The following is a 24,949-nucleotide window of genomic DNA, read 5'->3' as shown; positions in this document are numbered from 1 at the left end:
GAGCTCACAAAGTAAAAAAAGTGGGACAATTAAGGAAAAAAATAACTTAATTGTGATAATATAAAGCATTACACTGAGATTTTCTAGTCTAACATGAACCAATGGTTTGGCCACATATATCTGAACTCAACAATGTAAACACTTGTTTTTTTTTTTGTTTTTTTCCCCCCTCCTCAAAATTCCACAAGTTCTACTTCTGCTCTGAGAAACCGAACTACACACCTTTCCACAACTTCACAATCTACCTCTGCAGCTGCCACTGGGCCAGTTCTTCGCAAGAAGGTTTTTTTTTTTTTTTTTTCTTTTTTTTTTTCTTTTTTTTTTTTTCTCTCCCCTCTCTCTCTCTCTCTAAGCTGTCTGAGCAGGAGCTTCCTTTTGGCAGTCTGATCGCAGACGCTGTCACCTGGGAGCGTTCTCCAGGACGCCTCCCTGCTCAGATGAGTCTCTCCGTGGGCGGCGGCTCCGAGATGTTCCACATCTCCACTCGCGAGCCCTCCTTCTCCTGGCGGCTGGGACTGTAGGTACCACGCGTGGCCCGCCAGCGCCGCACCAGGGCCAGTGCCAGGACCGTGCCGGCTGCCAGCAGGGCCAGTGCCAGGCTTGCCCACAGGGGCAGTGCCAATGTCCAGCTCGCCCTAGTCATCTAGAAGAGGACAGAGCAGAGGCAGGACCTGAGATGGGATCATTGGTGGAAACAGTTTTTGAGCCTTTTAAAGATTTATAATATACAAATATGACATGCAAGAATAAGTTAAGCATTAGCCAAATAGCCAAAGGCTCATAACTGAGCATTGTCTTGAGATGATAAATCCTGTTGCTTTCAGTGATTTGTAGTAAACTGTGCAGCACAACAGCCAAAATTGTGCATTAAATTAATGAATATACATAATGAATTTCTGTAACCTTTCAAATACTAGTGCATGTGCATGATTGGTATTTAAAAGAAGGTTACAAAAATGCATCTGGAGGAAGACATTGTCACAATGGTTTTAACTGTCATTCTCATAATGATTGTTAAAATCATTAAAATAACATTTATATTCTAAAAATTAAAAATAAAAAAAGCATTAAAATACCTGAGCTTACACAATGGTGATGACCTGTCAGTGAGTTTTCTACACTTTATATATGGCTCACAGTACAAAACAACATCTTTGTGTTTCTCTAAACTATATGCAGAGATGATGAATGTCCTGAAGGTGTAGTTCATGTATGCATCATACTCCCATCCATTCTCCTGCCCTGCCGCGCTCTGACACGCTGATCACCAGGAGCCATTTGGAGCTGCAGGAACAAGATGGTTCCCAGAGGACATGAAGGAGCCCAGAGTTCTGTTGGTCCTGACTACTCGTAGTAAGCAATAGCACCGCCTAAGGTATCGTATGTCTTGATTTACTTAGTTATACTTGGTCACCTGTGGCACTAAAGACAAGTATGTTTGTGGCCATTTATTGGTATTTGTGAAGCTGAAATAACTAAAGTTTAAGGCTTGTCCTTTCAACCCAAATGAATGACATTTACCTTAGTCTTTTCTAAGTGACAGTGACCTGAAGGCCCGTGAAACTCGATTTCGAATGAGCTGAGCTTAGCTCGTCACCTGTTCTGTGACTGTGGGCGGTGTTCTGTTTGTGGGTGCACGCGCATGCGTGAGTGAGTGAGTGTGTGCGTGTGTGTGTTTGCGCCTGACTTCCTCCAGATGAACGACCCTGTCACAGAGATAAGCTGCTCCCATATTTCTACCCCGCGTTTTCCGACCTGCAGCGACGCTGCCACCGCTCTGCTGAGTTGCATTTCATAGGAGAGCGTGTGGCATCTTTCTGCTGGCCCAGCACTATTAAGGAACTGTGAAGGCGCACACATCCAGCGTTCAGCCACTGCCACAGACACACAGATCCTCAGAGATTTATGCTTCAGCAGGCACAAAACCGGCCCTAAAAAACAGCAGTTTCTTCCCTGTCACACGATTTGTGACTTGCATGAAGAGGAACTGTGCCCCCCCCCCCCCCCCCCCCAATCATAAATTATGCTCCCTAGTTTGACTCTCTCTCCTACTATTCTTGATTAAGATATTCCAGTTGCTTTAGATATTGTTAACCTAAAGCACTTAAGTGGAAATGAAATTACACGTTAAACAGACACACTGCTTTTGAAGTTGGGTCAACAGCACAACAAGTAAAGCTGTGGGTTTGCCCCTCATATGCAAGCCCCCGGGGTCACGGTGGATCTCAGAATTGTGGGTACTGTAAGGTGTCTTCCCGGTCCTGTATCTAGCCTGTCAGTGAGGATTAGCAAAAAAGCTATTTTAAGTCTACCACTACTCATGGGATGAAAAAAGGATGAAGAAATCTCTCAGAGCTCTTTCTCAGACATAAGGTCTAGTTATCACATCCTCTGGTTTCACTCTGTCCCGAATCCTTGGTAATAAAACAGCACGCACAAGGTCCAAATATATACTTCAGCCTGAATGTGAATCATGTGAATGACTGTAAATTTTTTTTAATATCCACATTTTATATCTGTTGAATTCTAAAACAAAACCAATATTCTTAGCACTGGTCTTAACCCTGACATCCCTCCCATTTCAAATAATTTCAAGCTATTTCAAAAGTGCGCGGTAAACCCTTCCCAGCCTCTAGCAGCCAGCTGAAGTCCTAAAGAAAGCGGTGACTTGACACCCCGCGGCGTCTGCTTTGACAGCGCGCTGGCTTGTGCCGAGTTTGACGCGCCTGCTTGAAGTGGGGCTGTCGCTCCGAATCGGCGGCGGCAGCACCCCGCGTGCGACATGAAGAGCTCCAGACACGATCACAGCCCTCGAGCAGCAAGGAGCAGGGCGGAGGTGGGTGGAACAACAGCTCCATCCATGGAGGACAAACAACAGGATGAGAATGGAGAGAAACGTCCAAAGACAAAGACAAGATCCAGCTATGGAACCTGTTGAGGAGGCGATGAATACTAACGTTTCAGCTGTGAAAGACAAATGGACAGCTGGGTGAGCACATGAAAATGATACGTCTAGATAACACAGACACATTAATTAAAGTACAACTGACAAAGTTGTTCTAGATGGCCACTGCCTTTCATAATGAGTGCCAGTGACCATGCAAGACTGGATTTGGAGACAATACTGAGGTAATATCATTTGGTGTAGACAGATGCTTATTCCAGAAATATTGACACCCTTCATGAAAATGAGCAAAAACATTATAGGTAATACATCGATGATTCAAAAATAATTTCTGCAAAAGTCTTAACAATAGTTCATTCATTCATTATTGGCATTCCTTGAAGAATACTATAAGTCCAAAGAATGCATGTTGCTGGAAAGAAATGTTCCGTGATATTGCTTTTAGTATCTAGAAACTCTTATTGTCTACGACCATTTCCTGGTTCACTGGGGCATAATGAGGTGTAACAGGTAAAATCCCTTTGTCATCCATCAACATGGGTAGAACCCCAAAAGCTCTCAGCTCAACTGAGAAAATAAGTTGTTGAGCTGCATAGACCGATGAACGGCTGCAAAACTGCAGCTGAAATTACCAGCAAGCGTAACCAGGGCTATAGTAAGACGTTTCAAAAGCATGGAGCAGGTGAAGATTTGTCAGGAAGGGAACGTATTTGCATATTGCACCACATGTGGTGCGAAGGATGCTAGGAAAGACAAAGAAAAACCCAAAGATCACAGTTTCACATCTTAAAAGTTTAGTTGTGTCTTGGGATCTCACCTCTTCAAAATAATCAGTGAGACGCCACCTTCAAGACCAGGAGCTTTTTGTACGTGTTCCACAAAAGAAGCCCTTTCCAATATTTTTGGAATCTGCATTTTTATGAAAATTTGTGCTACTGAAGGAAACCTTAATTTTGTTCCAAAAACGTTTTCACAATAAAAGCATGAGACAGAAAATATCACTCATTGCATGTGTGTTTTATATGAAAATTTTAGCTCATTTTCATGAAGGGTGCCAATATTTCTAGAGTTGACTATATTTGTGTAATTTAATGGTGTACAGATGGAGCAGACATTAATAATGGGATAGATGTTAAAGGGTTCTGCCTAATCTAAACAGTAAACCAGAACTAAACTTTAGCAAATTAAGAAAATATGCATAGAATCTAAGGATAGGATCCTGTTACAAGCCCCTCTTTACTGTAGTAAATGTGATAATCATGGGATAAGATCCATTTTTGTGCTAAAATACCATGTAAAATATTGTGCAGTTTAGAACAGCACCCACTGACCATGCCATCAAAGACCAACAAACTTAATCAGTGTTTGATACATTGGTTTCAGTCCAGAGAGTCACAGTCATGCTCACCGTCTCTCTGTCTCACACACACGCGTGTCTCAGTCATTCTCCTCTAAATCTACTGGCACGCAATCCAGCTTCAGTAGGAGGTAGGCGAGCAGTTGGACGAGGTTCTGCCACAGCAGAACAGCCGGCAAAAGTCAGCGGCTTACGTGGATGTGGCAGGTGTCGCCCGCATAGCCCTCCTCACACATGCAGCGGAACCCGCCCGCCAAGCTGAGACAGTAGCCCTCGTTCAAGCAGGGGTTGGACCTGCATACGTCTGTCTCCTGCTCACACCTATGCGTGGAAGAGACACGCCGTAAGGCAAGCTTTAATCATCCTGTAGGTGTTTCCTGCCCCCCCCCCAAAAAACCTCCCCTGTAATATTGAGCTCGTCCCTTGCAACCCGATTTATTTGTTAATCACAACAGTGTTCATGATGTAGCTTTTCTCTGTCCAGCAGGGTTAACGAATCAGGTCTCTTGATTAGAGTATGAGAGTGAAAGAGAGAGACCAAGGGGATAAAATGAGTGAATGACTGAGCAAAGCCGTGCTGACCGGTGTCCAGTGAAGCCCGGCAGGCAGTCACATGCAAAGTCTGCATCAGAGCAGTTGCCCCCATTGAGGCACGTGTAGTTCTGTGTCTCATGGCCGCAGATGGATGCTGGGAGCTTGGAACCTCTGGGAGGAGAAAGAAAAGAAAAGAAATTAAAGGAAAATGAGCCGATGAGGCAGACACCTCCATGAGGGCCGCTGGCTGTCTCCCTCATATCTCCCAAGCACAAAGCAGATTAGCCAGTGAGCAGCATACTGAAATTAACATGGCAATGGATCCCCCAATTTATAAACAACAACAGAGATTAAATCGCTGTTGAATTTTAAGATTAACATTGGTGTAACATGTATTGCACTAACACCATCAGTGTAATGTGAGTGTGTGAGATTGGTGGGGCGGGGGGTGTATGGTAAATATATAGAAGTGCAAATATTGTGTTTTCTAAATATCACCAATGAGAATATTTTGCCAGTAATTTCTATAGCTTCATGTGTGTACATATGTGACTTCTACGGTAGAACCAAGTTTATGCTGTTGCTTGTTGTGTTCTGATCATTTGATGGTTTAGAAAAACACAACTACTGGAGGGATAAAAAAAGCAAAGGAAGAAGAGCAGAGGAAACGTCCATGTTCTTGACAGCTATACACCACGGAAGCTCCTCGGCGCAGCCGCAGCGAGGGGGGCAAACAGACAGACAACGCCAGTGTGCGCGAAAGATCTCTCGCGCTAGAGAAGAGAAAAGATGGATGCATCATGTCTTCTGGCTGCCTGTGAGGCACTTTCAAAGAGGTACAAGGAAAAAATGTGGCAGTGCGAGACGTTTGAGATAAATGGTTGCAGGCGTGCTTCTGATGCTGCCCTACAGGCAAAGCGTGTTCACGGGGGGTAGGAGAGGACTCCCTCACCAGAAACACCACACTTTAGAACTGATGTCGCTGCATTTAAATGACTCTTATGGTAGCAGACATATTACCACAAATACACTCTCACGCAAGTGTAATACCATGAAAAACTTTTTTGCATTTTCAGGGTAACAAATCAGTCCCTGAAGGAGTTTGGTTCAAGGAAGACGCTGTTGTGCTTTTTAAATGAGAGCCTTAAAGGTTCATGTCCCATTTGATTGTACAAAGGATAGAATGTAGTTTTGCGCTGTTTTTCTCAAAACCCCGACTATTGCTTTTTGAGAATGTGGCTTTTCATGTGTGTGATTCAAGTGAAGTCTCTGTGTCTCTCCTTGCTTTAGCCAAGATCAGGGGGATCCAGATCAGCTCAGGTGCTGAACACAGACACCCTAAAGACGAAGAGCATAGGCGTGTCACACCAATGCTGCTCGTCATTCAATTCAAAGTTCGTTCAAATGGACGCATGGCGTAAAATCCCCAGCTCTGTCCGCAGCGGGATTCCCCCGTCCTCCACCACCGAAAGAGAGCTAGTGATGTCACTCACGTGCAGTTAGGCTCGCTGAAGTTGCGTGTGCAGAGACAGGCAGTCATGCTGGCATCCTGCAGGCAGGCAGCACCATCTGCGCACCGACGGCGGCCGCAGGGGTCCGTCTCTGCTTCACAGCGGCATGCAACCGCGTGGAGCTCACAGCGCTGGCCCGTCCAGCCCGAGGGGCAGGTGCAGCGAAACGGGCCAAGGAGATCCCGGCAGTGGCCGCCATTAAGGCACAGGCTGGGCTCACACGCGCCGCCCTCCGCTCGGCACCCGCCGGGCAGTGAAGCGGTGGATGTCTTACGGAACTGTTCCATCTGGGGGCGGGGCAGCATCAGGTCAGAGGGGCCGTAGTACGACAGCACGATCCCGCCTAGCTCCACGTTACTCAGGCACATGATCCCGCTTTGGCCCGCCCTGGAGCCCGGCCCCCCGAGCAGGATGTCCACACCCTCGCGGAGGAAGTCCAGGTTGCCGGCCTCGGAGTCAGAGGTGACGGGTTCCTCTCGGTCGTCTGCCAGAAGGAGGGCCCACTGAGAAGCGTTAGCTGCGGGGGCAACCATACGAAATTCCACGTTGTGCCACATGCCATCGGCTACGGGCCTGGAACTGCGCAGGAGCAGGGGGGAGGAAGAAGAAGAAGACGAGGAGGAGGAGGAGGAGGAGGAGGAAGATGGGCTGAGCAGCTCCAGCACCAACAAGCCGTCGCGGACCGACACGGTCACGAAGCCCGAGCCGCTGTCGGCGTGCAGCACAGCTGCAGTGTGTTGCCGTGTGCGAATACTGAAGGAGATGGTGGTGAGGTGGCGGGAAATCAGCCCATTGCCACGGAATGTCAGAGTGACGCCATTCTGAAAAGTAACGTTGGAAATGCCTGCAACAAAAGAAAAATATTTCAGGCCTGGTTTCAGGTTATATAATATTTTGACAGTTCCCTTATGGTGTAATTTATTGAAGTCTAGTCTCTTTAGGAGGTCCTAATTAGAAAATGAATGGCTTTTAATAACTTAATCACTTGTTAGCAAGGGAAATTCTCTTTAGTGGTAGTTAATAAGTTAAATAATGTTCTAAAATAACATTATACAAGACAGTTGGTGATAATTTACACGTTTTTCATTATACTTATTTAATACTGGTTAATTTCAACCTACAAATTATCAAGTTTAGATATATATGTTTAGTTTTAACTCAGCTGAACTGTATTGCTCCTTGGCTTAACCAGTGATATTACTGCGACGAAGATGGTTGTATAGGAGACAAATCAAAATTATAGTTCAATCAAAGCATGTTAAGCCTGGCTGGTACAAATCAGCCTAATAAAAAGAGTTCAGTGGCCACACTGAAAGATTATGTACTGTAAAATGATGTATTTAAGATTATTCAACTGAATTCATAAATGAGAGACTCTAATCAACGATTCTCATCTAATGCTGGAAAGTATTGAAATAAATAAATAATGAATTAAATCCTCAGGTTGTACAGAAACATAAGATTAAAATTAAAAACAAACACTGGATGGTCAACAACTTTGTTGAACCGAAATAAATCTGAATATTTATTTTACTCGTTCTTATACCCAACCCCCCTTCAATACACTAATAGTCTATCAAAAACTCAAGCAGTACTCTCATAATAGTTTAAACCATGTTAAGAATCACGGAATCATGATTCTGAAGATAGATTTGATGAGCAGATCAACTCAGCTGTTGTCAAAACTAGATTTAAGAACTGGGGATCATTTCTAAAATCAAATCAAGTCTTTGCTTTTAGGATTGTAGGTATGCATTTGCTTCAGCTAGAAAAAAGCAATTGTACATTCTTTCAAGCTTCATTTTCTCAAGTAATCCCACACAGTGTCACCCTAGAATGGGCCCAGTTCTGCCCAGTCTGCAGGCCTGTATGGCTTAACTGTGTCTAACTGTGTTTGAAGCTCCATGAAGGTTTTTTGGTGTCAAAGTACACTACTGCTGTCTCTATGGGCACAGCATCCATCTGGACTTTCCATGGAAACCTGGACTCAAGATCCAATATCTACCTGGACTTCCCATGGAAAACCTCTTGTTACTCTTTATTACATTACTTTGTTATTTGCATTAATGTTTTATTGTGGTAATCTTTATGTATTTGTCATATGTTATACTTAATAGTAATTTACTGCCCAGATATATTGCTTGGGTGCTGATTTCACACTGTACAATATAATGTTGATTTTGCGCAGCACAGTAAAAATTTTATGGCATGTAACTGACACTTTTATCCAAAGCAACTTACAATTATGACGGAACACAGCTTGAGCAATTGAGGCATAAGGGTCTTGCTCAGGGGCCCAACAGTGGCAAGTTGGCAGTGGCGAGGCTTGAACCAGCAACCTTAACCACTGAGCTAACGCTGCCACCTGTATGGCTGTACACTGTTGACTGCTTCACCCATACGCTGACCCTGGGTCTCTGAGGTCTCCAGACATGTCTCTTATGTCTGTCCTGTCTACTGGTATCATATCTGTTCATTTAGCTACGCTTTGATTACGTCCAGTATTTTTAAAAGCCCATTTGTTTAAATGTTACGAGAGATTTGAGGCCACTAAAATGTGATGTGAATTGTACCTAATTAACTACACATGTTGGATTTTGTTTAGTCAGAGTAATAGCATTTGGCTAAAACATAAACCTGAAACAATGTTACAGTACTTCCATGCTAAGTGGCTACTTTAAAATGTGCTTTATTAATGTTAAACCCAAAGTTGCTTTCCTTTGCTCTTTACTAACTCCATCTGTAATCTTGAACAGCGTAGCACAATCAGCACAATCCAATTTACTAATGAGACCAACACTGGCGGACAGAACTTGAATATACTCCTAACATCATACTAGTGAGAACAATACAACGTTCTTTAAACTTCATGTAAACTACTAAAAAAAAAAGAAAAGAAAAACGTGTCTCGGAGAGCCGGTCTGAGGCAGTGGTTAGACCAGCCGGGTCCACTCACACTCGTAGCCACGGGGGACTGGTCTGCAGTGTGCAGGGGAGGGACACAGAGAAAATGCACACCAGCGAACCTCCTCACAGTGACGGCCAGTGGCGTTGTGGGTGCAAGCGCACGTGAAATCCTCCCACGCAGGGACACACACGCCTCCGTTCTGACAGGGGCTGCTCTGAGGAGGGGAGAATGAAAAGAGGACAAATGAAAAGCTTTTACAGGAAGCTAGAAATGAAATGTGATTATTCGGCAGTTTCGGTTAGAACATTAGAACAAAGTCACAAGGGCCAGTTTGCCAGAACTAGATCTCCAATGCTGATTCACTGTTCTTACAGCAATCTGGTATTAAGCCCAGGCTTAATCTAGTCTGGAGATATCACTGTGACTTTTTATCTGAGCGCTCTTAACCAGCATGTTAAAGGTGATGAAATGGTTAAACTGGTGTGTACAAGCTCATGGTAATGAAGTGATCAATGGTGTATAACATTGTGACTTACAGCGCAGGAGTCGCCTCCAATGCAGCCTTCAGAAACATTAACCATGTGCTCGGCGCCGTGTGACCTCACCGGGACGCCACGCGGGAAGAACTGCAGCCTCTGCTCATTGAGGCGAAGGTCCTGTATGCAGCCTTCAAAATAGCCCCCGAGCCCAGCCGTGGACCGCTTGTCGTCTACGCCTCCCACATAGACCTTGTCTCCCGCGCGGACGTGGACCGGTCCGACGGCCGCACGCCCAGCCGTGAGACCGGACTGCCGCAGGGTCATCTGGCCCCAGCCAACAGCGACGCTAACGAGGTGCAACTTGCCGTCACTGATGACACCTCTGCCCGCTACGCCCTGGGCGCCGTCAACTTTTGCCTTTAGGTGTCCGTGCTCCAGCCGCACCCACAGGTACGGGCGGGCGCCGGCGGCCAGCGCGAGGAGCATGCCCGACTCGCGGCGTGTACGCAGCAGCATGGAAAAGGTGAGGACGGCCGCACCCGGCTCCTCGTCGATAGCAAAAACAGCAAAGCTCGAGGCGCCATCCCGGCCAAATCTGGCAGGGGTATGTTCTATAAGAAAAAAGAAATGCAGACATAAAACCAAATAGTTCAGATACCTTTTCCCATGCGCCAGACCCATGCCTTCCACCTATTTTGACAGTGATATGATATAATATGCAAAGGTGAAAATCTGGTGGAGTTATACCCTTAGGCCATTGTTCCATCAGGCTGGTTTTGATGACCCCGGCATTTTGTGAAGGGTTGGTTAATTAGGCAATAAGATGATTAAAGTGTGTTGGATGCAGGAAAAAAACAGTCAAATGTGCAAAAAGCCAAAACATTCCAGGACCAAGTGTGGGAAACACAACTTTAAGATATAACTGAACAGAGGAATGGCACTCCTAAAAGTGTATGAAATTACTGATCTGCTTTTCTGTCAGAAAGTTGGAATAGTGCAAAACTAGTTCAGGAGTTTCATTAAAAGTTAAGTCCAAACAGCACCATTAGAAAACTGCAAATTTGCAAATTACCATCAGCACAGTTTTGCCCCTCATACGGCCGCTGGCACTTGCACTGGTAGCCCTGCCACAAGTTGACACACTCTCCCCGGTTTTCACATGGAGCATCTTTGCAGCGATCCCGGTGGATGCAGCCACGGGTGATGTTCACAGCCGAAGCGTTGAGCCAGTCGTCTGGCCCCATCAGGTGCGAGTCAACAAACAGATCCCTCATGCAGCCGATAAACGAACCTGAAACACCTCCCTCCACTTGGCCTCCAATCAGGGTGGTGCAGAAGGCTGACTGCAGTGCCTCCTTGCCTGCTTCCAGCTGAGCAGCCTCTCTGCACCGCTCCCCCCGGCAGGGCCCGAGGAGCCGGAGGAGCAGCGTCCCACCACCCAGCACAGCCTCCGCCGCATGCCACTCGCCGTCCGCCAGGTGCTGGGGCAGCCTCAAGATCCAGCCGCTGTCCCCTGCCTTGCTCTGTAAGCTCAGCTGCAGGGAGCCCCCCCGGAGCTCCAGGGTGAGTAGGGCCCCGCGGCCCGCCCGCCGGACAAGCACCGCATCCCCGAGCATGGTGCGGAAGCTCAGCGTGAAATTTGAGGGGGTGTCCGTGTCCGGGCAAGGGGCGTGCAGCCTCACGTGGTCCCCGGTGGATTCGAATGAGAAAGTGGTGGGCGTCTGGCAGCGGGGGCCGCCGTGGCCCGCCGGGCAGGAGCAGCTGTAGCCGTGCACACCGCCTCTGAGCCAGGGCACGCACGCCGCCCCGTTCTGGCACTCGTGGGACTCACAGCCCACCAGAGGCTTGGTGCAGTTCTGCCCCCCGTACAGGACACCATCCCGGCTCTCAGACGGACAAATGCAGACGTAGCCGCCGATCGTGTCCTCACACGAGGCACCGTTCTGACATGAAGAGGGAGAGCATTCTTCTACGTCCTTCTCGCACAGTGCACCTGAATGGTGATGAACCAGTACAAAGATCATCAAGCTATATGTATTATGCTCTTAAAACACTGAATATTTCAACCTAACCATGACATTATTATATTCTCACTATCTAGTCTCCACACCAGATCTTCCACTCTGAACTGGCACTCCTTCAGTAAGACTTCTTTTATTTCTGCCTTTATGGGATTTAGTATAAAGTTGTCTCTGACGGCTGATGCCAAGGAATGTGAGAACGTGTCAGTTGATCATTCCTCAAGCAGACTGTCATGCAAAACTGGCTTCATAATGCCCAAATTTTAATTCCGCCAACTGCTGCCAACTGGCAAAGTCCTCAAATTATTAAATTAAATTATTATGTTCACACTTTCAGTCTCATGCCCCAAAATGAGCAAACCCATTCCACACAATCAATTGCAGTTACATTTAAGAAACGTAAAGTTAGATTAAACCAAATCCATGAGAAACCAATCAACCCTCACTGTGATACTTGCTGTGCTCCATGATTAAATGGCCTGAAGACCTTTACGAAGGTACACACTCTTGCAAAACCTTTCTTTAAGAGGAGAAAGAAACCTTTGCAGTAACAGTCCTAGAAACGGCAATCACAAACCCAGAACAGGTCCACTTTACAAAACTGTCAAAACTGTTCCAGTCAGGAACCTAACTATGTTTTATTTTTTATTTTTTTATTTGTGTTGTTTTTTGGCAGATTTGCACAACTCTGCCACAAGAGGAGAGACTGGGACGTTGCTGCCTCCGAAACTAAATCATACCCCTCCTCCTGACACTACAGTCTAAAGCTCTAAGCATTCATGCAGTTATGGGATTCTGTGCAGAGATGTCTGCTCTGCTTATGGTCCATTCGCCCAGGCCTCCGTGCACACTGTTTGGCCTCTGAAGCCTGATGGCCTGTCCTCATCACAGTCATCTTAAAGCAACATGAGTGTAATAATATAGGATTATGTTAATACACTCTGAGCGTCTTAATGCAGAATTATCTTATTACAGGTTAAGTATCTCACAATTGCAAGACATTTACATGCAACTTTTATCCAAAGCAACTTACAATTATGACTGAGCACAACTTGAATGATTGAGGGTTAAGGGTCTTGCTCAGGTGCCCAACAGCAGCAACTTGGCAGTGGTGGGGCTTGAACTGGCAACCTTCTGATTACTAGTACACGACCTTAACCACCAAGCTACATAGATCTGAGTTACTTCCTCCAGACCGCTCTAACAGATATGGACAGAGTATCCAGTGTTGAAACTCAGCAACTGGTAAACCCAGAGTACACTATACACTCACACTCAATGACATAAAGCTATGAGATTACTACCAAGTATCTCATATACTAGAACCAATCATACACCATACATAGAATGTCCGAATGTAAAAGTAATGTTTTTAAATCCATCCAATTTTTTATCCGATAATGTCTCCAACTGCACTGGAAAGGTCTGCATGTTGGTCTGCGATTGTCCCTACCACGTCACGTCCTGACCTGTGAATCCTGGTGGACACTTGCAGATGTAGCCAGTAGCATGAACGGGGTCATAGGGGTCAGGCATTAGGCTCTTGCTGCCATAGGGTGGCTCCCAGGAGCGCTGGACGCAGACACCTCCGTTTTGACAGGGGCCACTGCTGCATTCGTTGACGTCCAGCTCGCAGTGATGCCCTTCGAAGCCTGCCTCCCGACAACAGTAACGCCAGCCAGTATATCAGATGAGACCATGATGCGCTCAAAGGATTGTAAGCAACATTATAATGCAGCGTAAGAAGAAAAATAAGGGCATACTGCCTCTATAATGAGCAGGACAGGAACCATAAATTAATCAACTGTAACAGCAAATTGACATCACAAATGAATGACTTTATAGATTGCATGTGGAGGTTAGGTACTGAGACAAGCTGCATTCGGGACTCAGTCCAGGACAACTACAAGCCCGGCTGTTGATGACTAAATTTTCATTTTGTATTCTAAAGATGCCTACCACAATCCCTGCAGGATTAGTGATGAACAGTGTAGAGAATGTTTTTCTGCTTCTATGTGCATTCTGTTTTTCCTTTTTACCCCATATGCTCATAAAATATGGGTTGTTTTTTGTAGATGTTGTTTTGTTTTTGTTTGTTTGTTTGTTTTAGAGTGTATTTCTTTTCTAGGACTCAGGGCCTGTCACTGCACACTCTGCTCAAGTGTCAGTGCTGACTTAGTGCTGATGTTTTACTGCTGTTAAAAAAACAGGTTTGAAGTAATAAAATACTGATCCCTAAATGTCATTTATTAAAGCAGATTTTTAAAAACATATGCCTCATAAATATACAAATGTTTTTTTTAATACAAATGCTGACAGGTGTGCCTAAGCGTGGGTTACCTGGCCAACATTTACAAGTGTAATTCCCCCCTTTGTCCTGACAGAGGGCGCCATTGAGGCAGGGCTGGGACCAACACGGTGGAAGAGGGACCTCACAATGCAAGCCTGAAAAGCCGCTCTGGGAGCAATCACAACTGTAGCTGCAAGAGGAAATTTCAAACACACATTTTGTTCAGTAAGGATGACTGTAAACATTACATTACCTAGAAAATATACACATACCTAATTGTAAGCTTGCTATTTTTTCACATATTCAACATTAGTTCTGCATGCAAACAATTCTTTCACTTACCTATTGATTCCATCAATGCACAAAGCCCCATTCTGACATCTGTGACCTATGCAATCATCTACATCAATTTCACAGTGGTTCCCCTGGAAACCAGTTGGACAGGTGCATGAGAAGCTGTTGACGTGGTCATGGCAACTGCCACCATGACGACAGGGCTGGGAAAGACATTCATCAATCTGGACATCACAGCTGACACCTGCAATATCAGAGACGATGCCATTTAGCACCCGCTTGCTGGAACTATGACGCTTGGTATGGCTTAGAACAGAAAATGCTTTGTTAGCAAAATCTGTCTGTAGTAATAATTTCAGCATTGTTGTAGCGATGTTGATACAGATGTCATTTCATTGCACACGTCTCTGCTCTATTATAGGTTCAATGCTTAACATTACTTTCATTAAAGAAAACTACAATTCCTAATATAGACTGCTTGAGTCATCGTTTAGTAGGGCTTCCTCTTTATGTTCCTCACTATTGTTTTTTTTTCCTATGTAAAATGCTCTGAGTTATTTCTGTTCGGTGAGACTTGGTGAGACTATAAAGGAGCACTGAATCGCTGATGTATGATCTAATACTACTATTATACCACTAGGTGGAGCTATGTAGAAATATTTGACATAAGGCACATCCTTCTCGAGACTACACACGATATTTTTATGCATTTGGCTCTTTTCCAAACCGTCTGCCATGAAATGATGCATTTCCTTAACTAATATGCACATATTGCTTTAAAAAAAATTCCCCAAAGAAACGTCTTTCTGATTTTCTCTCTGTCTACATAAATATCCCTTATTTGACTCGGGTCTATATAAAATGCTCTGAGCTGTGAAATGTAATCATTCTGCTTCTGAGGCCCTCCACTCTATCCAGTGAAGCATGCGTGGCTCACCCGTGTAGCCTGGGCTGCAGAAACAGGCGTAGTGCCCGATCCTGTCCACGCATGTGGCTCCGTTCCTGCAGGGCTGTGAGGCGCACTCATTCACCTCAATCTCGCAGCGCTCACCCTGGAAGCCCGGAACGCAGAAGCACGCTGGCCCCTCGGTGCCATTCCTGCAGATGGCATGGTTCCGGCAGGGGTTGGGAATGCATCGGTCTGCCCGTCGTTGGCACAGGGCGCCGGCATAACCTGGCTGGCAAAGACAACTGAACCTTGAGCCCCCGCGTGCCACGGTCATGCAGCGGACGCTACCGCTGCACCAGCTCTGGGCACAGAGCTTGGCGGCAGCAGGGCAGGTGTGCCTCGGTGAACTTGGCCCACAGCGGCATGCTAATTCCCTGGACTGGGAGCCGGTGGGCTGGCACGTGGCATTGCCCTGGCAGATGGGAGGGTGGCAGAGGGCGTTGGAAGAGGTGCACGGCGTGCTGGACAAGGACGCTGCAGAAGGCTGACACTGGCAGAGGAAGATGGAGGGGTCGTCTAGGCACTCACCACCATGCTGGCAGGGTTTGGACAGGCAGAGAGAGGAGGCCTTCTGCAGAGTCACACCTACAAACAGAGGAGCTTCAGCTGCAAATGAATGCTGAGGCAAACAATTTCCACACAACATTCTGTCATCAGTCAAAAGTCCTTACTTATTAATAACTTGCATAAAGTGCATTTCTTTGCTAATAATCCCATTTGGTCAATCATTAATGGAACCCAGTAAGCTAATACGCGCGCAGAGTGAAAGGGAGAAATCTGCATGAGCTGCTCTGAGTGTGGTGGGTAGAGCCAGTGTGAGAGCTCATCACGGCTTTTGCTGCTGCCACTAGGGAAGTCATAAATCATACAGACATCTGAGATGTTCACAGGCACTTCAATCACCAACAGCTCTGTGTGAAGCATGGCTAAGAGCCAGGGCCAGATGACCGCAAGGCTGATGTCTCTCTTGGAGAGGTTGTTGACCTTCCCTGTGTGGAAACATCAGTGCAAGTGAAATCTTAGAAATCATTTCTCTATGTGTCCTCCGCAAAAGATTATTTTAGCTACTACTGGCAAGTTTATTGGTTTTAGTATACCAATTAGTCTTTATGAGCTGCTGTGACTATGAAACATATATTACCTATGAAACTACTCATAGACATTCTTGCACTACAGTCCACAAAAAACATTCTCTCCAGAGAATGACACTATGCTGTCAGTACTGCAGTGCTGTTCTGCAGAAGTTCATTTATGGACATACACAAATAATCTTTTTGTCACACTGGTAATGTTTCCCTGTTTCTGGCACAGGAAAGCCCTAGTGCTGCATCCTTTAAGAACCATAAAGATAAAGGAGTGGTTTGCACTAAACTGTTCCAGTGTTATAGTCTAAAGATGAGGCATTAACTGATCCCCATGCATGGCCACACCTTTATTATTACCAGACCAAAACACAGAAAGCTGCAAGGTCTAACAGTGGCACTTATACATTGAGTCCAGTACAGAACTATTTAAAAACACCATTTGGTCACATGATGCTACAGAAATAGTTTATACCAAGAATTAATTTTCTGCTAGTGCCACCAAGCATCTAAAATGTGTCTCCCTCCTCTGTGTATTATCTAAACAGTGTTAGATAGACCACATTTGTCTCCATTCTGTTCACTGAGCCATTATCTGGATTGTAAGCAGCCACAGTGCTCAGTTATCGCTACGGGAAACGCCTCCCCCACTCTGAAAAGGGCCTTTCACCTCCTGCGAGCGCCACAAGGACATTTGCAAACTTTAAGGGCCCAACAAAGCATCAGATCATGCCGCCATGGCAACCAATTCCACGCTCCCATCTCAGCATTTGCTGCGTTGCTATGGTGATGGGTCACAGACATAAGTCAGTCATTTAGGGGGCGTTTATCATTCTATTCAGAGTGTTCAGACAGCATTGTCTTCAACCCTTAGGCTGAGCAGTGAGACTCAGCAAATAGCGCTGGTACTGATGAGGTTTTTGTTGGCAAAGGACATGTTATTAGTATATGAATTATGCTCATTCACAGACCATGCCTTGTAATGGCAACATTGTGTGCATTTTTATGCTTTGTGATTGGTTAAAAGGTACCACATAAAGAACCATGCCTGCTTAATAATTTTGCAATGCAAAATGACATTTGGTCTTCTCAACCGCTTTAATGTCTCTAACATGCAAGGCAACATATTTCAAGAACCATTTGGCCTTGTTACTTTAATCATCTGCCGTAACTTCATCCGACCATGGACATATCTGAAAATATCAGAAATGTATTCAAAAGAAATGCCAAAGAAAATGCACTCAAACAATCTGCACTCTGCTAACTAGGCACAGGGCATGCTATGACACAGAGAGATATGAATGTGTGTAGAACTGCAGTCTCATCATCTCAGGCAAAATCACACATTATGTGTCTGTCAAATTATGATGAATTATGAAAAGATTACATGGCATCAAAAACATACACATTGTCACCAAACCAATAATAAAGTAGTCACTTCCAATCTGGAAAGAGGAAAAAAAAAGGCAAGCAATGTCAAGGATAAACGAGTAGCTGTTCCGATTCCTTATTTAACAGACATTCATTTATCATATGAAAAATAAAGACTCCGTTTCTGGATTTAAATGTGTCCTTAAAGGAAAGCCTCCTATTATCACCATTTGGAGTTGTGGTGAACCCTTTTTGGTCAGCCACTGATCACACAAAGTTTAAAAAGTAAGAATGTATTTTTGGCAAACAAATAATTATATTTCTTCATTCACACACTCTGTACATGTGTGGGACTTCCTCAAGACCCAGTTATGTGAAGTGTAGACCAGCTCATGGCTTAACCTCAGGCAATGACCAGTTAGTAAATGGAGTTGAGTTTGTCTAGCCATATGGACACATTCACAGAACTTTGGTTTATAAAAGATTAGATATTTGTAAGATTGTATATGGGATATGGGATTACGAATACATGCCACCATTCATTTTAGGGCATAGGATCCCAACAAAATCCAGGCTTAAAAGCCTATTGGTTTTGATGTCAACTAAGTCTTATAAAATGAAAGATAAACCTGAATCTTTGAAGTCTGGCCTTTTATGTTTTGAGTGCCTGTTTTACTGCTTCTCTCTCAGCTCACTCTGAAGGTACGTCTCTCTCTCTCTCTCTCTCTCTCTCTCTCTCTCTCTCTCTCTCCCCCCCCCCCCCCCATCCCTTGCCACATGTTTGAGAACTGATCACAAAATGAATCGCATAAGCAAATTACAAACCTGTTCTGAATCATTTATCCATGTAAAAATGGTTGAACCCTTCTAGGCAAAACTAAGAGAGATCCTGCTCTAAACTTAATAACAACAGGACAAAATAATAACACATCTGTTGCCACTTCCACCACCACAGTACCACAGCAAGAATAGGAAGAAGGATGGATGGATGGATAATAATAATAATAATAATAATAATAATAACAGGTTGATCGACCGGTAAGGGAACTGTAAAAAGCTTGCAAAAAAAAAAGCACTTACTCTGTGACAACTGCACAAGAACGATAATACAAACGAATGCGTTTACTCTCCTTAGTCGCAGAAGAAGCGTGCCCATGTTTGGGAGTCATCGTGAAGGTGGCTTAGTCGACATGGCCGGTCCTTTTCTTTCTAGCGGCAGAACATACCAGTTTACGGTCATCCGGCGAGCGGCACTCCTGAAGATTACCGCGCGGTCCTATTCACAGATTCACCAATTGAAAGCGTCTGCGCCACTCATCAATTCCTCCTTGACATGGAAGGATGTCCTGATTGGTGTGTAAAAAAGGAGGGGGCGGGGAGAGAGTTTCGGAGGAAATGCCCTTCGAATGATGAACAGAAAATGACCAAAAGGAGGGAGATGATATGCTAACACTGCTGCACACCCTCAGAACTTTAGGACCCCATGGAAGGAACGATTTAAACATCTGCTTTTTCTAATATAAACCTGTTCCTCCCTCTGCAGATTCAGAAGCACCTTGGTTACACAGCTAATGAAGAAACCTCCTGTTTGTCTGGAAACTTTGTGTAGGTCTACTTAGCAATTTTGAATCTCTCTTTACCTCTGTACTCAAACTCAAGGACGCTTTACAGACATTTTACACTTAAATCATTCACATGTCGATGGCAAGCAGCAAATTTGCGCACAGCGTACTCTATCGGACACCAAAGCCCCCGTGGGACTGTAGCCGGTGCAGGAGAAGGTTCCACCCAAATCGGGACTCGAACCCAAGACCCCATGCAGCTGTTTACAGCTGTTTACAGGCATGTTAAGGAATGTATGCTCATATTTGTTTTTAAAAATAATTACATGTAATTCTATGAAAAATAACAAAATAAGTAATACTCATTTTATGTTAAATATTAGTATTTCAATTAATGTCAATAATTTGCAATTTTCTTAAAATGTGCAGGTATCCTCAAGCTTGGCCTCAAATTCGTAGCCAACACACATGATAACCACTCAGAGTGTATGTAAATGCATTTCATGTGATAAAAAAAACAAACTATACTCTATACTCTACTTTACATGAAAATACTCTACATGAAAATTGAGTTGAAATGAACAATGATCAGTAGTGTAATCTGCAGCCTAAAAATTTATTAAATAAGTTGGAAACATCTGACAGAAAAGTAACTAACTAATTTTAAAATAATAATTTTAGTTTTGGAAAATTAGAGTAACACAAAATATAGAGAACTATATGTTCAGGTTAGCTAAAGCATCAGAACAAAACTTGATTAGATGACCAGTGTTGAATCTTATCAAATGGAATTCGCCAGTGTATGTCAGCATGTGGTACGTATACAGCAGTACAAATGAAGCGATGCCGAGGTTGTGAGTTTGAACCTCACATGGAGCAGAGGTTTTAAGGCTCAGTTACATTACATGTACACAAAGAGCAAGAATAATTAATCGCTCATGAACTGCAGAGCTGGAGCTTGCATTGTAATGTCAACTGCATTAGCTAGCTATCTAGTTAAGCACGTTGTGGTCCAGTGGTGCAATTGGTCAACTTATATCCCTTATACAGCAATACGAGTGAAGCCATGCAGAAGTTTTGAGTTCAAATCTCACATGTAGCACAGCTTTTGAAACTCGGTTATGTGATTCTGGCCGCAATTCTGTGAATTCTTAGAGTTATGGAACAGAGAACATATGCTACATGGGCAACACTATATGAACACCCTCCAAATTATGGCATATTAGAACATTGGGCTAACAGTATGGGCTTGTGCTCCAGTGGCCCAATCGGTCAGCGCACGGTACTTATACGACAGTGCGACTGAAGCCATGCCGAGGTTGTGAGTTCAACCCTCACCTGGAGCAGAGCTTTTAAAACTCAGTTACGTGATTGTGGCCGCAGTTGTGTGAATTATGAATGACTTCAGATTTTTTAGACACACCCTTTCCTAGGAGGAGTAAGCACTCAAGAACATCACAATACAATCTGGGTAAATAAAGACTGTTTCAGGAGTTTGTTGTTGAGCACCATGGAGTAGTGAAGCAATTAACATAAAAAACCTCTGCGGCATCACTCACTAAACTGTTCCAAACTGGAAGCAATATGAGCGCAAGAACTATGCATCAGAAGCTTCATGAAATGGCTTTCCGTGGATATTTTGATGTCAGTTATTCATGCTTCTTTAAGCTGTCCATATTGTCAAAACCTATATATCATAATGCGCTCCAAATACAATCCAGACTCAGTTTCTTAAATTAAAACATAACGGTCAACCTTGAAAAAAGTAGAAGTCTTGTCAAGTTTCAACACACTTTCTCTTCAGACAGGATGGAAGCCAAGGAAAAGTGGTCTCAGTGCTGCAGGTTGAGCAGGAGAAGAGAAGAGTACGCCTGCATCTGGAGGAGGAGAGGCAGTCAGCTAGTAGAGTGCCTTTGGTTCAGTATGGAGTCTGACCTACAGCAAAATCAGTGATGAATACTGCACACAAGTTTTTATCCTGCTTAGGATATACTCAAGAAAGCCGAACCCAGATATTTCTCCCTGAAACCCAGTGAGAGGTACACCGAGAGCAAGAACAGTTAATCTGTCATGAGATTCAGAGTTGGAGCTTGCATTTTAATGCCACCAACATTAGCTAGCTATCTAGTTAGGCATATTAGAACATTGGGCTGACAGCATGGGCTTGTGCTCCAGTGGCGCAATCGGTCAGCGCACGGTACTTATACGACAGTACGACTGAAGCCATGCCGAGGTTGTGAGTTCAACCCTCACCTGGAGCAGAGTTTTTAAAACTCAGTTACGCGATTGTGGCCGCAGTTGTGTGAATTATGGGTCAGAGTACATGTGCTATATAGCCAAATGTATATGAACCTCCTCCAAATGAAGGAGTTCAGATTTTTTAGACACACCCTTTCCTAGGAGGAGTAAGCACTCAAGAACATCACAATACAATCTGGGTAAATAAAGACTGTTTCAGGAGTTTGTTGTTGAGCACCATGGAGTAGTGAAGCATTTAACATAAAAAACCTCTGCGGCATCACTCACTAAACTGTTCCAAACTGGAAGCAATATGAGCGCAAGAACTATGCATCAGAAGCTTCATGAAATGGCTTTCCGTGGATATTTTGATGTCAGTTATTCATGCTTCTTTAAGCTGTCCATATTGTCAAAACCTATATATCATAATGCGCTCCAAATACAATCCAGACTCAGTTTCTTAGATTAAAACATAACGGTCAACCTTGAAAAAAGTAAAAGTCTTGTCAAGTTTCAACACACTTTCTCTTCAGACAGGATGGAAGCCAAGGAAAAGTGATCAGTGCTGCAGGTTGAGCAGGAGAAGAGAAGAGTACGCCTGCATCTGGAGGAGGAGAGGCAGTCAGCTAGTAGAGTGCCTTTGGTTCAGTATGGAGTCTAACCTACAGCAAAATCAGTGATGAATACTGCACACAAGTTTTTATCCTGCTTAGGATATACTCAAGAAAGGCGAACCCAGATATTTCTCCCTGAAACCCAGTGAGAGGTACACCGAGAGCAAGAACAGATAATCTGTCATGAGATTCAGAGTTGGAGCTTGCATTTTAATGCCACCAACATTAGCTAGCTATCTAGTTAGGCATATTGGAACATTGGGCTAACAGCATGGGCTTGTGCTCCAGTGGCGCCATCGGTCAGCGCGCGGTACTTATACGACAGTGCGACTGAAGCCGTGCTGAGGTTATGAGTTCAACCCTCAACTGGAGCAGAGTTTTTAAAACTCAGTTACGCGATTGTGGCCGCAGTTGTGTGAATTATGGGTCAGAGTACATGTGCTATATAGCCAAATGTATATGAACCTCCTCCAAATGAAGGAGTTCAGATTTTTTAGACACACCCTTTCCTAGGAGGAGTAAGCACTCAAGAACATCACAATACAATCTGGGTAAATAAAGACTGTTTCAGGAGTTTGTTGTTGAGCACCATGGAGTAGTGAAGCATTTAACATAAAAAACCTCTGCGGCATCACTCACTAAACTGTTCCAAACTGGAAGCAATATGAGCGCAAGAACTATGCATCAGAAGCTTCATGAAATGGCTTTCCGTGGATATTTTGATGTCAGTTATTCATGCTTCTTTAAGCTGTCCATATTGTCAAAACCTATATATCATAATGCGCTCCAAATACAATCCAGACTCAGTTTCTTAGATTAAAACATAACGGTCAACCTTGAAAAAAGTAAAAGTCTTGTCAAGTTTCAACACACTTTCTCTTCAGACAGGATGGAAGCCAAGGAAAAGTGATCAGTGCTGCAGGTTGAGCAGGAGAAGAGAAGAGTACGCCTGCATCTGGAGGAGGAGAGGCAGTCAGCTAGTAGAGTGCCTTTGGTTCAGTATGGAGTCTAACCTACAGCAAAATCAGTGATGAATACTGCACACAAGTTTTTATCCTGCTTAGGATATACTCAAGAAAGGCGAACCCAGATATTTCTCCCTGAAACCCAGTGAGAGGTACACCGAGAGCAAGAACAGATAATCTGTCATGAGATTCAGAGTTGGAGCTTGCATTTTAATGCCACCAACATTAGCTAGCTATCTAGTTAGGCATATTGGAACATTGGGCTAACAGCATGGGCTTGTGCTCCAGTGGCGCCATCGGTCAGCGCGCGGTACTTATACGACAGTGCGACTGAAGCCGTGCTGAGGTTATGAGTTCAACCCTCAACTGGAGCAGAGTTTTTAAAACTCAGTTACGCAATTGTGGCCGCAGTTGTGTGAATTATGGGTCAGAGTACATGTGCTATATAGCCAAATGTATATGAACCTCCTCCAAATGAAGGAGTTCAGATTTTTTAGACACACCCTTTCCTAGGAGGAGTAAGCACTCGAGAACATCACAATACAATCTGGGTAAATAAAGACTGTTTCAGGAGTTTGTTGTTGAGCACCATGGAGTAGTGAAGCATTTAACATAAAAAACCTCTGCGGCATCACTCACTAAACTGTTCCAAACTGGAAGCAATATGAGCGCAAGAACTATGCATCAGAAGCTTCATGAAATGGCTTTCCGTGGATATTTTGATGTCAGTTATTCATGCTTCTTTAAGCTGTCCATATTGTCAAAACCTATATATCATAATGCGCTCCAAATACAATCCAGACTCAGTTTCTTAAATTAAAACATAACGGTCAACCTTGAAAAAAGTAGAAGTCTTGTCAAGTTTCAACACACTTTCTCTTCAGACAGGATGGAAGCCAAGGAAAAGTGGTCTCAGTGCTGCAGGTTGAGCAGGAGAAGAGAAGAGTACGCCTGCATCTGGAGGAGGAGAGGCAGTCAGCTAGTAGAGTGCCTTTGGTTCAGTATGGAGTCTGACCTACAGCAAAATCAGTGATGAATACTGCACACAAGTTTTTATCCTGCTTAGGATATACTCAAGAAAGCCGAACCCAGATATTTCTCCCTGAAACCCAGTGAGAGGTACACCGAGAGCAAGAACAGTTAATCTGTCATGAGATTCAGAGTTGGAGCTTGCATTTTAATGCCACCAACATTAGCTAGCTATCTAGTTAGGCATATTAGAACATTGGGCTGACAGCATGGGCTTGTGCTCCAGTAGCGCAATCGGTCAGCGCATGGTACTTATACGACAGTACGACTGAAGCCATGCCGAGGTTGTGAGTTCAACCCTCACCTGGAGCAGAGTTTTTAAAACTCAGTTACGCGATTGTGGCCGCAGTTGTGTGAATTATGGGTCAGAGTACATGTGCTATATAGCCAAATGTATATGAACCTCCTCCAAATGAAGGAGTTCAGATTTTTTAGACACACCCTTTCCTAGGAGGAGTAAGCACTCAAGAACATCACAATACAATCCCCATCAATGCCTACATAGAAATCTGGGTAAATAAAGACTGTTTCAGACAAACAGACACACACACATTTATGCAGCTTGTGTTGTTTACAAGTGCTATACAAACTAATTGTGTGTGTGTGTGTGTGTCTGTTTGTCTGTGTGTTTTCAGCCAACACCAAAATTTGCAATTATGGCATAAACAATAAACAATGCAAGGTGCACATATAAGTGTGTTTGTTTGTTTGTTTGTGTGTGTGTGTGTGTGTAATTTCAACCATCACCAAAATTTTCAAGTATGGCATTTTTAAACAACACAAGCTGCATAATGTATTTCTCTGCTTACACTGACTGATAATATGCGGGAAGAGCAACAA

General features: G+C 44.2%; 1 protein-coding gene, 1 long non-coding RNA gene and 3 other non-coding genes across 6 annotated transcripts; 4 read left to right on the top strand and 1 right to left on the bottom strand.

Moving 5' to 3' along the window:
- Positions 1-29: 29 nt before the first annotated feature.
- On the bottom strand, positions 30-18,956 carry crb1 (crumbs cell polarity complex component 1). 2 transcript variants are annotated; one of them, XM_027028860.3, is made up of 12 exons: positions 18,782-18,956; positions 15,237-15,833; positions 14,348-14,543; positions 14,056-14,195; positions 13,185-13,367; positions 10,767-11,687; positions 9,752-10,305; positions 9,264-9,429; positions 6,290-7,151; positions 4,845-4,967; positions 4,457-4,583; positions 30-643 (listed from the first exon to the last, which is right to left on the bottom strand). In XM_027028860.3, exons 1-12 carry the CDS (start codon positions 18,855-18,857, stop codon positions 434-436), a joined length of 4,155 nt encoding a protein of 1,384 aa, XP_026884661.3. In that variant the 5' UTR covers positions 18,858-18,956; the 3' UTR covers positions 30-433. The 2 variants fall into 2 exon arrangements, 1 of the variants encoding a protein (XP_026884661.3); XR_014120031.1 differs by lacking the exon at positions 30-643 and adding an exon at positions 2,846-2,964 and having other exon boundaries at positions 4,314-4,583.
- LOC145653826 (uncharacterized) lies at positions 2,853-6,289 on the top strand. The gene is made up of 3 exons (XR_014120032.1): positions 2,853-2,989; positions 5,411-5,632; positions 6,087-6,289. It is a non-coding gene; the product is annotated as an uncharacterized LOC145653826 (long non-coding RNA).
- Positions 18,957-20,516: 1,560 nt separating the features above from the next.
- Positions 20,517-20,609, top strand: trnai-uau (transfer RNA isoleucine (anticodon UAU)). Its single transcript is given in 2 exon segments — positions 20,517-20,554; positions 20,574-20,609. It is a non-coding gene; the product is annotated as a tRNA-Ile (tRNA).
- An 822-nt stretch (positions 20,610-21,431) lies between these two features.
- trnai-uau (transfer RNA isoleucine (anticodon UAU)) lies at positions 21,432-21,524 on the top strand. The gene is given in 2 exon segments: positions 21,432-21,469; positions 21,489-21,524. It is a non-coding gene; the product is annotated as a tRNA-Ile (tRNA).
- A 2,804-nt stretch (positions 21,525-24,328) lies between these two features.
- trnai-uau (transfer RNA isoleucine (anticodon UAU)) lies at positions 24,329-24,421 on the top strand. The gene is given in 2 exon segments: positions 24,329-24,366; positions 24,386-24,421. It is a non-coding gene; the product is annotated as a tRNA-Ile (tRNA).
- Positions 24,422-24,949: the final 528 nt, after the last annotated feature.

The sequence above is a fragment of the Electrophorus electricus genome, chromosome 26 (assembly GCF_041902795.1).
Source record: "Electrophorus electricus isolate QZ-2024a chromosome 26, ASM4190279v1, whole genome shotgun sequence".
In the NCBI taxonomy this organism is placed as follows: Eukaryota; Metazoa; Chordata; class Actinopteri; order Gymnotiformes; family Gymnotidae; genus Electrophorus; species Electrophorus electricus.
This window is presented reverse-complemented; position numbering and strand designations above follow the sequence as displayed.